Genomic DNA, 14,798 nt, shown 5'->3' with positions numbered 1-14,798 from the left:
GGTGATGCTGGAGTGGCTGGAGTAGCTGGAGTTGCAGCTGTTGCTGGAGTGGCTGGTGTTGCTGGAGTGGCAGGAGTGGCTGGTGTTGCTGGAGTGGCAGGAGTGGCTGGAGTAGCTGGAGTGGCAGCTGTTGCTGGTGTGGCTGGAGTTGCTGCGGTTGCTGGGGTGGCTGGGGTTGCTGGAGTGGCAGGAGTGGCGGGAGTGGCAGCTGTTGCTGGAGTGGCTGGAGTTGCAGGAGTTGCTGGAGTCGCTGCAGTGGCAGGAGTGGCAGGAGTGGCTGGAGTCGCAGGGGTGGCTGGAGTGGCAGCTGTTGCTGGAGTGGCTGGAGTGGCTGGTGTTGCTGGAGTGGCTGGTGATGCTGGAGTGGCTGGAGTAGCTGGAGTGGCAGCTGTTGCTGGAGTGGCTGGTGTTGCTGGAGTGGCAGGAGTGGCTGGTGTTGCTGGAGTGGCAGGAGTGGCAGGAGTGGCTGGTGTTGCTGGAGTGGCAGGAGTGGCTGGAGTTGCAGGAGTTGCTGGAGTCGCTGCAGTGGCAGGAGTGGCAGGAGTGGCTGGAGTGGCTGGAGTTGCTGGAGTGGCAGGAGTGGCTGGAGTTGCTGGAGTCGCTGCAGTGGCAGGAGTGGCAGGAGTGGCTGGAGTGGCTGGAGTTGCTGGGGTTGCTGGAGTGGCAGGAGTGGCTGGAGTGGCAGCTGTTGCTGGAGTGGCTGGAGTTGCTGGAGTTGCTGGAGTCGCTGCAGTGGCAGGAGTGGCTGGTGTTGCTGGAGTGGCAGGAGTGGCTGGAGTAGCTGGAGTGGCAGCTGTTGCTGGAGTGGCTGGAGTTGCTGCGGTTGCTGGGGTGGCTGGAGTCGCTGCAGTGGCAGGAGTGGCAGGAGTGGCTGGAGTGGCAGGAGTGGCTGGAGTTGCTGGGGTTGCTGGAGTCGCTGCAGTGGCAGGAGTGGCTGGAGTGGCAGGAGTTGCCGGAGTCGCTGCAGTGGCAGGAGTGGCTGGAGTGGCAGCTGTTGCTGGAGTGGCTGGAGTGGCTGGTGTTGCTGGAGTGGCAGCTGTTGCTGGTGTGGCTGGAGTTGCTGCGGTTGCTGGGGTGGCTGGGGTTGCTGGGGTGACTGGGGTTGCTGGAGTGGCAGAAGTGGCGGGAGTGGCAGCTGTTGCTGGAGTGGCTGGAGTGGCTGGTGTTGCTGGAGTGGCTGGAGTAGCTGGAGTGGCAGGAGTGGCAGGAGTGGCTGGAGTGGCTGGAGTTGCTGGGGTTGCTGGAGTGGCAGGAGTGGCTGGAGTGGCAGCTGTTGCTGGAGTGGCTGGAGTTGCTGGAGTTGCTGGAGTCGCTGCAGTGGCAGGAGTGGCTGGTGTTGCTGGAGTGGCAGGAGTGGCTGGAGTAGCTGGAGTGGCAGCTGTTGCTGGAGTGGCTGGAGTTGCTGCGGTTGCTGGGGTGGCTGGAGTCGCTGCAGTGGCAGGAGTGGCAGGAGTGGCTGGAGTGGCAGGAGTGGCTGGAGTTGCTGGGGTTGCTGGAGTCGCTGCAGTGGCAGGAGTGGCTGGAGTGGCAGGAGTTGCCGGAGTCGCTGCAGTGGCAGGAGTGGCTGGAGTGGCAGCTGTTGCTGGAGTGGCTGGAGTGGCTGGTGTTGCTGGAGTGGCTGGTGTTGCTGGAGTGGCTGGAGTAGCTGGAGTGGCAGCTGTTGCTGGAGTGGCAGGAGTGGCTGGAGTGGCAGGAGTGGCAGGGGTGGCTGGAGTTGCTGGAGTTGCTGGAGTCGCTGCAGTGGCAGGAGTGGCTGGAGTGGCAGGAGTTGCCGGAGTGGCTGCAGTGGCAGGAGTGGCAGGAGTGGCTGGAGTGGCAGGAGTGGCTGGAGTGGCTGGAGTGGCAGGAGTGGCTGGAGTGGCAGCTGTTGCTGGAGTGGCTGGAGTGGCTGGTGTTGCTGGAGTGGCTGGTGATGCTGGAGTGGCTGGAGTAGCTGGAGTTGCAGCTGTTGCTGGAGTGGCTGGTGTTGCTGGAGTGGCAGGAGTGGCTGGTGTTGCTGGAGTGGCAGGAGTGGCAGGAGTGGCTGGTGTTGCTGGAGTGGCAGGAGTGGCTGGAGTAGCTGGAGTGGCAGCTGTTGCTGGTGTGGCTGGAGTTGCTGCGGTTGCTGGGGTGGCTGGGGTTGCTGGAGTGGCAGGAGTGGCGGGAGTGGCAGCTGTTGCTGGAGTGGCTGGAGTTGCAGGAGTTGCTGGAGTCGCTGCAGTGGCAGGAGTGGCAGGAGTGGCTGGAGTCGCAGGGGTGGCTGGAGTGGCAGCTGTTGCTGGAGTGGCTGGAGTGGCTGGTGTTGCTGGAGTGGCAGGAGTTGCTGGAGTGGCAGCTGTTGCTGGAGTGGCTGGAGTTGCTGGAGTCGCTGCAGTGGCAGGAGTGGCTGGTGTCGCTGGAGTGGCAGGAGTGGCTGGAGTAGCTGGAGTGGCAGCTGTTGCTGGAGTGGCTGGAGTTGCTGCGGTTGCTGCGGTGGCTGGAGTGGCTGGAGTGGCTGGAGTTGCTGGAGTGGCAGGGGTGGCTGGAGTGGCTGGAGTTGCAGCTGTTGCTGGAGTGGCTGGTGTTGCTGGAGTGGCTGGAGTAGCTGGAGTGGCAGCTGTTGCTGGAGTGGCTGGAGTTGCTGCGGTTGCTGGGGTGGCTGGGGTTGCTGGAGTGGCAGGAGTGGCTGGGGTTGCTGGAGTGGCAGGAGTGGCAGCTGTTGCTGGAGTGGCTGGAGTGGCTGGAGTTGCTGGAGTTGCTGGAGTCGCTGCAGTGGCAGGAGTGGCAGGAGTGGCTGGAGTGGCAGGGGTGGCTGGAGTGGCAGCTGTTGCTGGAGTGGCTGGAGTGGCTGGTGTTGCTGGAGTGGCTGGTGTTGCTGGAGTGGCTGGAGTGGCTGGTGTTGCTGGAGTGGCTGGAGTAGCTGGAGTGGCAGCTGTTGCTGGAGTGGCTGGTGTTGCGGGAGTGGCAGGAGTGGCTGGTGTTGCTGGAGTGGCAGGAGTGGCTGGAGTTGCTGGAGTGGCAGGGGTGGCTGGAGTGGCTGGAGTAGCTGGAGTGGCAGCTGTTGCTGGAGTGGCACGAGTGGCTGCTGTTGCTGGAGTGGCTGGAGTTGCTGCTGTTGCTGGGGTTGCTGCTGTTGCTGGAGTTTTTTTTGTGGCTGCAGTGGCTGCTTTGGCTGGAGTTGCTGATGTTGCTGGAGTGGCTGGAGTTGCTGAAGTGGCTGCAGTTGCTCGTGTGGCTGCTCTAGCTGGAGTGGCTGCTGTTGCTGGAGTGGCTGGAGTAGCTGGAGTGGCTGCTGTTACTGGAGTTGCTGGAGTGGCAAGAGTGGCTGGAGTGGCTGCTGTTGCTTGAGTGGCTGGATTGGCTGGAGTGGCTATGGTTTCTGAAGTAGCTGGTGTGGCCGTCGTGGCTGCTGTTGTTAGACTGGCTGGAGTGGCAGGACTGGCTCGATTGGCTGGAGTGGCTGCTGGTGCTGGAGTGGCTGCAGTTGTAGCCAGGATCCTGCTGTCACTGGTGCTGCTGCTGCTGCTAGGAGACTTCTGTAGCTGCTTGTAGCTTGGAGACTGCTGGTGTTGCTGGGGCCCAGCAAGCACGAGCCTGTAAGCTGTTATGCATACTTGTTAGCACATGGCTACCTGCCTGTTTAAATTCATACTTTTGGAATCAACTCACCATGTACTTGAGAACCCACAGCAAGTAGAAGAGCCAATTGCAGTACCCTGGAAGAGAAATTTGAAGAAATGCATTAAGTGCATTTCACTGATTAATCACAGAGTAAAGAACTACAAAATAAACAAATCACCTTAAGAGAAAAGCCATTGTTGCTTTGGAGAGCAGCTGTGTGCCTGGCACTACAACACTGAAATGCAAAGATTATCAATACAGTAATGTTAGATTTCAGCTTATTTCTAAACTGTTAGTGTAGAATGCGTTGTGTATTTTTCTGTCGTAGTTGTAATTCTTTAAGTTGAAATGAGGCAACTTGATAGGTTACATCAGAGGATCTAATTTATGGTTTATTCGAGAACAGGTAGGTTTTGGATGAGTGTTATAGGAAAGACAATGTGAATAACAAAATAACAGATGCAATGTCTCCCTAGATAAGTTAAATGGCCTTGGCTATGTCCCAGGCAACCTGGTTGGTTCGTCCTTGTTGGGACGTAAACAAATGGAGGATGTTGGAAATAACACCTGGTATCAGTAGGAGAGGCACTGCCCTGTTCCCAGACTAAGAAATGTGAACACAGAGAGACACTAAATAACAGCAACATTCTACATTCCTCCCCCTTGGATCATATTAAACGTCATTTAAAGATCACCCTTTAAATGATAATTCAGTGTATCTACTGGTAAACAATTAACAATTAACTAACTCAACAAAGAAAGCATAAATGGCAATGGTTAACATAAAAGTATACTCATCATAAAAAAGTGAACCAGGTGGAGGTTACTTAAAGGTTGCATAGGTGATTTGCTTTTTTGGCCATTTTTGCAAAATTACTTGAAATCCTTATCATAACCCGCTTACAGCCACTGAGTTAGAAGTACTGACATGAAAATTAAACTTGTCAATCATCTGTGGAACGTGCAGGGCTCGAAAAACTCCAGCCAATCATATCCATTGCCACCGAGTTTCATTGGACAGTAAGTACGTCAATCAAACGGTCGTACTGCACTCCCCCTCCCCCCCTCCCCCGCGCGCGACCCCTTCGTGCAGTACTCGTGACCCAGAGCTCGTGACCCAGAGCAAGCTCCTGTTTGTTGTTATCCTGCGGTATCTACTGGAACTAGTTAATCCACATTTGGACCTAGCAGTAGAAGACAATTTCCATGGCAGACAAGACGCCACAATCCCCACCACCACCACCACCACCACCAGCAAAGAGAAGGAAAACTCTTTTTCAGAGAGTAATTGATAATAAAAACGCTGAAAGAGAAAAACTGAAATCAAGAATAATCCTAGGCGCTGCTTTTGAACGTTGGCGGCAACTGAAGGACGAGAAGGGTCTAAACCGATGCTTGTGTGGCGGTTGACCTAGTTTCAAAGTTTATACCGTTTATACTCGGTAATACCGGTGTTGAGACGAGTGTAGGCTATTACTCGGTGTGAAAATGTCCACACCGCGGCAACCCTAGTGAAAACCAGGACTTCCAATACAATTATATGAAACAAACATACATTTTCTAAAAATAGTATTGATTTATGTGACCGTTTAATGTTTATAACATCTGGTGCAACCATAGCCGCGAGAACGTATTCTCAGCAGGGGGTGCTGGAAAAAAAAACCCGGCCTGCACTAGACTCGCAACTCGTCACATTGATAAAAAGATATATAGCAGCGCAGCTCAATTACACCAGTGCATGCGCGCACAGTTGAAAATCGATCGTTGTGTTCACTTCCTTCACACCATGGTTCACATCCAGCTGCTCACAGAACAAGTTTAGCGCACCACCGCTACCCTCACACTTTTTCATATAACCTTTTTTCAGCACTAGGACATATGAGCATTAAATAAATGCTGCGTCTCAACATGCCTTGGACAGCAGCGAGGATGACTCGCTTTGCCACGGGCCGAAACAGTTCGGAGCGACCACAGCCAGAGCGAACACAGCGGGGCAGAGGAGTGTCAGGAAGTCTTTGGTGTACACATCAGTACGGCCTATTTGCACTACTGTTTAGTGGCAATGCAGTGTTTTATTCTATGCCTTTTTATTTTCGTATATTATTTCAATTAATACAATTTATTTATTCATGAAATCAAGATCTGGGCTTCAAATCTTTTTTCCAAATATAGGTCGTATTACAATGGGGTTTGTGTTTATAACCGGACCAATACGGTACAGCGGATGCTCACATGACGTTAAGCATTTCCTGGTGCATAATGTGACGCTTCAGAACCTAAAATCCCGTTTCTCCCCGTTGATACGACAACACATAACCGGCGTTTTCAGAAATCTCCACTTTGGTTTTTAGAAATGATCGTTTTCTGTGATAAGACAGGGCCTCGGACAGGGGGTGTTGCAGCACCCCCAAAACCCCTACTTCCCGCGGTACTGGGTGCAATTTACAGCTGAATGTAGTGCCATGTTGTTAAACGAAAACCTACGCTAGCCTGGCTCGCTCTCGCGCATCTCTGTTCGCGCTCGTGCATGATTGCGCGTCCAGGTACTTGGAATGGGTGGAGTCAGAGTCAGCGTTGAAGGGGAGGGGGTAGGACCATTTGAGTTGTGTATTTTCAAAATCTGCTGGCGTTTCGCAAATCGCGTACCCAACCTTTAAAAATAACAAACTCATTAGTTTCATCATGATTAAACCAAAACTGTTAAAGGAAAGGAACTGTCCAGACACCTCCCTCTGATCGGCAGTGAAGCTCCAACATCTTTAATAGCTCTCACTGTTCCCAGCAAAATAGTGGTTCCGTTAGTATAAACAAATGTACAGGGCCTAGGGGAAGGCTTAGCCTAAGCAACTTTGCGAAGTATAGGACACCAGACCTTGCGACGGGCTTGGCTCTCTAACACCGCCACCATAAGGAGGGCCAACACGATCGGGGCATTCCCCAGGAGGTTGGTATGGGGGCGGTGATTCGGTGAAACACACAGAGGGATAACTTAATGACCACATATAGCATAATAATTGGAATGACAAATAGCGATTTGGATCTGAGAAAATATAGATCCACCCAACCCACTTTGCCATCCTCCCAAAGACCACATTGTCATATTAATGTCAATCAGACCAAGGCCTGAAGCATTCGCTATTGACAAAATCTCTAATCTCATCAAGGACAACTGTGACGCCATAGTTTGTAATGATAGCAGAAAATTATCTCTGAGTTGGAGGAACAACATGAAAGTTCTGATGGAATAAACCACGCTTAGAAGTAATGGTAGCATTACCCTTCACCCCTGCATTTTGTAGAAAGGTGTTATCTTTACAGACTACATTATGGCTGTCAAATGAACAATTTCCCCCTGTATACAGATGACACAACAACATCACAAAGAATACCAGTGACATCATGGCTCAGTTGGTTTTGAGTAGGCAGTTGCAACAGTTATTTTCCAGGTGATGGTCATCGCAGGTGTGATGGGGATGAATGTTTGTAGTAGGTCGTCAGGACATCGCTGAGACACAGTTCAGTTCAAGAACAGATAGCAGTCTCTGCTATCACAAGGACTCAACTCGTGTCCGTGTCTCCTGGACGTCCAGGTACGATGAAACGTGTGATTTAAAAGAAAAAGTGTAGTATCAGTTTGGGGGAGGCATTGTCACAGCCTCACAAAAATAATGGTTATATCAGTGATCAGTAATCAATCATCATGATTCTCAATAAACTTGTGTAAATGAATGATTGAATGAGTGAACCTTTGTTAATTAAAAAAAAAAAAAGATGGCATACATCTCTGTCTATTTGCTTTACCTCTCTCTTTTTCTCTCTCTATCGAGAGCATCCTCATATTTAGAAGTTGTCTTCTCAAATCTCAGTGGATCTCTCTCCATTTACTTCCCTAACCCTGCTCTTTTGTGCTTAAAAATAGCCAGCTTTCACGTAGCTGTTACCCCCTTAAAAAAATAAAACGTCTGCCACGGAGCTCGGTATGCCAAAACCAGGTGATGGCTCACTTTCTTTTCCCCTCAGGTTATCCAACACAACCCGTTTCTCTGATCACATGCCGTAAATCAAAACAAAAAAAACGTCTAGCGATTCATCTATCCGCACCAGTGAGTTAATTAAAAATACGGTTTCACTCCTTGGCTAGAAACTAGCAAATCGTAAAACAAGACCCCTGGACATAACAAACGTCTAAGTTATATTCAGGACAAGTATCAACATTGACAAACTAGCAAAAATTAACAAATCACTTTATTGACCCGTAATGCAATTTCAGGACTTGCCCCGACCTGAAGAAACTAGGTCCTTATTCTGAGAATCAAACCCAGACGGACGCCGGCACTCTAACCACGACCTAAAAGGAACTTGGTCCTTATTCTGGGACTCGAACACAGACGGACGTCGGGAGTCTAACAGCGACCTAGTGGAACTTGCTCCTTATTCTGGGACTCAAACACAGACGGAAGTTGGGACCCTTACCACGACCAAAAGGAACTTGGTCCTTATTCTGGGACTTGAAACCAGACGGATGACGGGACTCTCACCACAACCTAATACATTCGTTCACATTATGAAACAATATGTATGAATGCACTGGAAGCATTATATTATAGAGCTGGAAAACTTAATACTAATAGGCTACCAAAGTTTGGTAGAGATGCACAGTGTTTGATAAAGAAGTAGGTGTTCATTACTGTGTCTTGTAATGGCTAATCCACATCCCAATAAGTAGCCTAGTTAACTAGGGGCCCTCTGTTCAAGGTCATGTTAGTACCCTTCTCCTGGTTGTATAAATTCGAGCATTACATGATTTTCTACATCAGTAGTAACAACCGCACGTAGGTAATGTATTGAGTGTAGTTCCTAGTCTTGAGTTATGTTCTTGGTCAGTGATTCCCAACACCCGGTTGCTGGACCCGTTAGTACCAGACATTGAAATATTTAGCAGAAAAGGGTAATTAAAACACAAAACGATTGATATACAACCAAACCACTGTAAAGTATGCACTGTAAATTAAATGTGTCTTTGCACTACTTCTGTTTTTATCGAAGTCTCAGGTGACTTTTATTGTGTTTCTCTTATAAATTGTATTTTTTTGTACTATTGTATTGTTGAAGGGAGCCTGAGACTCACGCATTCCATTGCTGTTGCTTTAATTGTTGTGAATATGACGAATAAACAGCCACACACTTTCTTTAAAAATTATGCATCTTAAAATGAAGGCATTCAAATTGACCACCGGTTGGGAACCCCTGTTCCCGGTGACGCATTTCCCAGACCGTTGGGCCGCATACAGTTGTATGAAGAGCTAAGTGACGATGAACACATCCAGTGAAGAACACACAACAACCTCCTCCTCTAACGTCCTCTTCCCTCTCTCCTCCCATGGGCGCACCTATAGGCTTCCTCAATGTGCTGATGAACTTCCAATGGCAAAGCTTGCTGTGCCAGGTGGAGGTGGGGCTCCTGAAGATGTTCGGCGACGAGGAGGGGCCGTCTGACGAGGGCGACCGCCCGCCACAGTACACCCTGCCGCTACGAGGGGCAGACGTCCTCCCTGGGCCTGACACTGAGCAATCCTACCGCATCTATCTCAGCCTACATGGGCTTCAGATGGCCGTGTTGGAGGTACTGAGATAGCTCCCCACACGTTGGGAGCACAGCACCTACTCACGTTATTCCTCAGGATTACTACTGGTTCAGGGTGCTTCTCGCTCAATTCCCCACACAAACCATTGTGCCTTACCACATTTTGAAGTTGGTATATGGATCAGATGGGGTGGTCCCTTTCCTATTATAATTCCTGTTATGTTGCAATAGAGGTTCATGCATGAAAAAAATAGATACATTTTGAAAGAGAAGGGATCTGCATTGGCATGATGAGAATAGTGTTTGAATAACGCACAGACTTCATGTTGGGATTGGTCTCAAGACCTTCTATCAACATTTTTATTGGAAAGATGTCCGCCACCAATATTCCAACACTGGCTCACTAATGCCAATGGGGGATAAGAACATGGGGTAAGAAAGCAAAACAATGATGTAAGGACACACATGTGGAAAGTATAACAACAGACCTGTGTGAGAAGAGTCAGTCGTGCCTCACTCTTCTGATGGTAGCTAGTGCTCCGTCTCAGTGTCTTTAACCAGGGGGCGATTCAAGAAGAACCTATTGGCTTCCTTGCTGTCATGACCCAGGATGATATTAGACCCGTTTGAACCAGAGTCTGATTTCATCTCTGATAGGGCAGCACATTGTCGGTCTGAGGCTGTGTAAGGTGTACGATTCTTGGTTCGAAACACCAATGTGTTGCTTTGGATTAAAGATTAATGGATCAGAGATACCATTCATTCTGATTGCAGATCATCTGATGTTATGGATCTTCTTGGCAGAAGCTGTGGCTGGCAAACTAAGCTCAGATGTACATATCTTATTATGTACAGTGCTTCTATGTCAACGCCTTGAGTGTCCTGAAAAGCACGACATAAATCGTATGAATGGTTGCTGTTCTTGGGAGAAGTGTTATCAATGCTTCACTCTGTATGCATCTTCCTCTCCAGGCCAGCTGCTTGGACGACAAACAGCGATGGCTTCAGCTGCTCAGAGAAGAAGCTTACCATCAGAATCCATCTTGTGGCAAGGATGGAGAACCAGACAATACAGGTGTAGCCCTCAGGTGAGGCCTGCATAACTGCATTTAACCCTTTAATCTATCCATCCCCTCAATCCGCCAATCGGTATTGTATTGGCGGCATGTGGTCAGGAGGTAGAGAGATAGAGCGGGTTGGCTGGTAACCGGAAAATTGCTAGTTCGATCTCCAGCTCCTCCCAGCTGAGTGCAGAGGTGTCCCTGATCAAGACACCTCACTCCCACTGATCCTGATGAGCTGGCTGTCGCCCTGCATGGTTGAAACTGCCGTCGGTGTGTGAATGTTAGGCAAGATTGTAAAGCGCTTTGAGGGCCGATGGATAGAAAAGCGCTTTATAAATGCAATCCATTTACAGTTTACCATTTATTACCTCTCCTTCTCAGTGGCCTGCAGACCAGGCGATTTCCCACCTCCAACATGTACATGGATGACCTGTTCTGCCTCAACGATACCGCCCGCTCCCAGCCCATCTACTCCAACACCTCCATACTGCGCTACACGGTATGTGATGGTCCCGGTGGGAAAGATGTTGAGTTCAGTGATGTAATGAATTCAGACATGAAATCATTCTGATGCAGAGGTATCTATTTTAAAGGGAATATTTTTGTGTGTTGTGCACTGGCGTGTCTAACGAGAGAGCACTTGTTCATTTGGCTGGGTTATAATCAATGGAGGGTGGCAGGAGGTAGAGCAGGTTGGCTGGTTACCGGGAGGTTGCTATGTCGATGCCTTGCTCCTCCTAGTGTGTCGCGGTGTTCCTGAGAAAGACACCTCACCCTGACTGCTCCTGACGAGCTGGAGCTCTGCGTGGTGGACTCCACAGTCAGTGTGTGAATGAATGGTTGTAAGTTGTCTTGGATAAAAGCATCAGCAAAATCCCCTAAATGTAAAATAGAGGGAAGCGGGATGGTCCTAATTACACAATCACAGCACGTCAGTTTCCCGATGCCCGTAAGGTGTCAACACAACACTTACACTCGAAAAGTATCATTCTCTGTACATTAAACACTGTAGATCAGGGATGGGCAACTGGCGGCCCGCGGGCCGCATGCGGCCCGCATCCTCACTCAGTGCGGCCCGCATCCTCACTCAGTCAAAAATAATAATAATAATAATAATTGATCGAGTTACAGAAAACTCGGTCAAGAAAGATGAGAAGAATTCATAGAATTCGAAGGCAAACCCATGCGTCTAGTTTGCTTAGAAGCGATATCAGTCATTAAAGATATCCGCTTAAGTCGCCACTACAACTACTACAACTGCTTGTTGGGTTTGAGTTCATTGAGTTGTTGCACTTAATGTTGGGCCACTGTTTTTCAGTTTTTTGACTTCATTGAATGATGATGTATATGAGCCCTTTGCACTGATAAAAATACTGACCATTCATGTGGCTGTTTGAGCATGGAAAACATGAAATGAATGTATGTTGGTTCAATTATTATACCGTACATAGGTTATGATTCTGGATGATTTTTTAGGTAGTGGCCATCCCCAAAATGCACCAGAATACAGGAAATCATATCTACCAAATTCAAAATTGTGTAGCTTCTCTCAGCTCACGTTTAGTTGAAGTGTGCAGTCATGTGGCCCTCCGATGGTTATGATGAAAAATGTGGCCCTCTTTATCATGAAAGTTGCCCATCCCTGCTGTAGATTAACCTGCCGCTGATCAACGCCACATGGAGTTTTCAGTGAAGCCCCGGAGAAAGCCGGCTTGATCTTCCAATCAAACTGTTGAAGGTGTTTCTAGACACGTTGTAAAGGTGTCCTCTGTCTCTCAGGATGGGGTGCAGGAGTGCTTATTTCTCGGGGACACAGTGACCTACAGCAACACAGGCTTTGCCAGCCATAGTGAGTCTAATGTAGTCCTGATAGTGTGTGTGTGTGTGTGTGTGTGTGTGTGTGTGTGTGTGTGTGTGTGTGTGTGTGTGTGTGTGTGTGTGTGTGTGTGTGTGTGTGTGTGTGTGTGTGTGTGTGCATGCCTGGGTGTGTGTGTTGGCGTGCGTGTTTGTTTGTGCAAGGATTGGTGTGTGTGTTTATGTGTTTATTTGAGTGTGTGTCTGTGTGTTTGTGTGTTGGACGGTGTGTGTGTGTTTGTTTTCCTGTTTATGTGAGTGCGTGCATGCGTGTGCGTGTGAATGTGTGCAGTTTGACAGGTAAAGACCTCTCGAAGCTAAAGCTGTGTTCTGTTGCTCTGGTCTAGACAGGGTCTTGGAGGTGAATCGAAACATCCAGAAGCTGGAGCTGACGGGGTCCAGGAGGGCAGGTTCGGAGCTGAACCTGTCCACCGCCGGGAAGCAAAACAAACGCACCTCTTTCAGACAGTCTCTGGCCATTTGCAGCGAGCGAGCTCAGGTAAGAGGCGGCTGCCAACCAGCTTTCACTAGCTGTTTGGACCAGCTTTGACCCGCTTCACATAGTGATGCTTCACCTGTGTGGACTGGATAAAGAGTCATTCTGCTTCTGTTCCTGCTGCTTCTGCAGGCTGGCTTTTTAAGGCCTCTGCTGCGCCGCACGGCTTCAGCCAAGACCTCGTTGAAAAGAGTTCCCTCTGCGCTGTTCATCCAGCAGGGCAAGGCCTTGCCCCGCCGACAGGTCAGTGAGCTACTTCTCTGACCACCCCAATAGTACGAATGCAGCCATACGATACAATGCAATACAATACAACTTCATTGTCTCATTGTTTCTTATTGCCTTTCGCTTCACTTGCCTGAACACATTACCGACATCAAATAATGCAACAAACCACAAAATAATTATTAAACTAAATATATTGCAATGATTTAGCTGTAGTATTGTAGTAGTAGAAGTTTGTAATAATTAATGAATGAACATGCCTATGCATATACCTCATCAATCACAACATTTCTGGAAAAAGTTAAATCGGTCATACAAATATAATTTACATTATGATGGCCCCATTATAACTGCTGTGTCTGCTGCATGTTGGGAGGGTCCACCGGTTAAAAACGATTGTAACAGTGTGTTTATGTATTTTACAGGAATGCGAGCACAAGGCTACTGCTTGATACAACTGTCCTTCAGACGCACAAACACACACTCACATGTGAAGGATTTACGATTGATTTAACTTATGAATTATCAATGAATTCACTTGTCATAAGGACTTATAACAATAACAAAAATCTGTTCAAAATAATCGAACACTGTGTGCATCTCCTTGCAATATGTTGCAGAGATAACGAAGAAAAGATCACAATATCACAATATAAATGACATCTTGCTAGTGATAAGTGAATATGGATTTTATTTTCTTATACCTTGATGATATGAGACTAAATGAAATCCTCTGAACTTCCTATATAACAGATGTATTTCCATTTAATAGCATCTGTCTATCTTCACTTTTTTTCCTACTAAAATAATGTATCTTTCTAAAAAAAAAACAAGACCAATTTTTTTAATAGAATAAACTGTTAAAAGAAGCAGTTTCCATCACTGTGGCAGCTATCTATCCAATATTTATGTGTTAAGGCCTGGTCTACTTTGAAGGTAACAGTAGGCTGGAGGCACTGCCACTATTCTCCAGTTGAAATCTGACAAATGTACATCTGATCCTTTAATCTCCACCGTCATAATAACCATTTTCACTTTTAAATGTCTTTTGTTTTCTATTGTTTACTTAAACACTTCTTATTTTAACGAATCTACAAATATCCAATGTTATATGTATTTTCTGTGATCATTTGTGTATATTTGTTCACGAGGGAAAGAGATAGCAGTAAGACACATAAATCGACACACGCCATAAAGGCAAATAAAGCAAAGCACAAAGACAGCAGGGCAGCCAAAGCTCACAACATGACTGTCGAAATGAATGTATTGAATGCAAAAAATAATTGATGACAGTGTGTGTGTGTGTGTGTGTGTGTGCGCGCGTGGATATGTGAGTAAGTGTGTGTGCGTGTGAGTGTCTGTGTGTCTGTCACCAACATAATTACAAATACAACTATTATTCTAGTGTTAAGAGGTTGTTCATTATAAATTTGATTGATCATTTTTAAAGCAGTTACTAAAAACTTTAACTCCACTCATTCTCACTGTGGGGTTCCAACTGTGTTCACAGAAACGTTTGTGTTATCTCACAACTCTTAATTGTACCTTTGTGATTTATGTCTATTATAATAAAATGATTGTAATCAAATTGATTAAAATGAAATGTGTTTGTTGTTTGGAATTTGTCTTATGTTAATATACACACCCCTCCTCATCCTCACCCTCATCTTCAAACAACTGATCCTGGGTGCCTAAGTTGTTGCCCCCGCGACCCCACCGTGGGGTCTCGGGGGCAGCATTGGCAGCTCTAGCAGGGGGTCCCATACTTCCCTATCCCGGGCCACATTGACCAGCTCTGACCCCGAGGCATTCCCAGGCCAGTGTTTAGATTTAGGCCCAATCCCTTTACCCCTTCCCCTTACCTCTTAACAAGGGGGAGGGGTAAGGGGTAGAAATGGGATTGGGCTTTAATCTCTTCAGCTAGTCCTTGGTCTTCCCGAGGCCTCCACCCCACTGGACGTTCCTGGAACACCTCCCTACTAGTCCCTAATATATA

The 14,798-nt window shown here is 48.0% G+C and overlaps 1 protein-coding gene across 1 annotated transcript; it reads left to right on the top strand.

Annotated features, from left to right (window-relative positions):
- The first annotated feature begins 6,249 nt into the window (after positions 1–6,249).
- Positions 6,250–14,491, top strand: LOC130384857 (actin filament-associated protein 1-like 2). The gene is made up of 7 exons (XM_056593243.1): positions 6,250–9,202; positions 10,136–10,251; positions 10,609–10,726; positions 12,007–12,076; positions 12,429–12,580; positions 12,710–12,820; positions 13,228–14,491. Exons 1-7 carry the CDS (start codon positions 8,960–8,962, stop codon positions 13,252–13,254), a joined length of 837 nt encoding a protein of 278 aa, XP_056449218.1. The 5' UTR covers positions 6,250–8,959; the 3' UTR covers positions 13,255–14,491.
- Positions 14,492–14,798: the final 307 nt, after the last annotated feature.

The sequence above is a fragment of the Gadus chalcogrammus genome, chromosome 6, assembly GCF_026213295.1.
Source record: "Gadus chalcogrammus isolate NIFS_2021 chromosome 6, NIFS_Gcha_1.0, whole genome shotgun sequence".
NCBI classification, from domain to species: Eukaryota; Metazoa; Chordata; class Actinopteri; order Gadiformes; family Gadidae; genus Gadus; species Gadus chalcogrammus.
The sequence above is the reverse complement of the archived record's forward strand: the minus strand, read 5'-3'. Positions and strand labels throughout refer to the sequence as shown.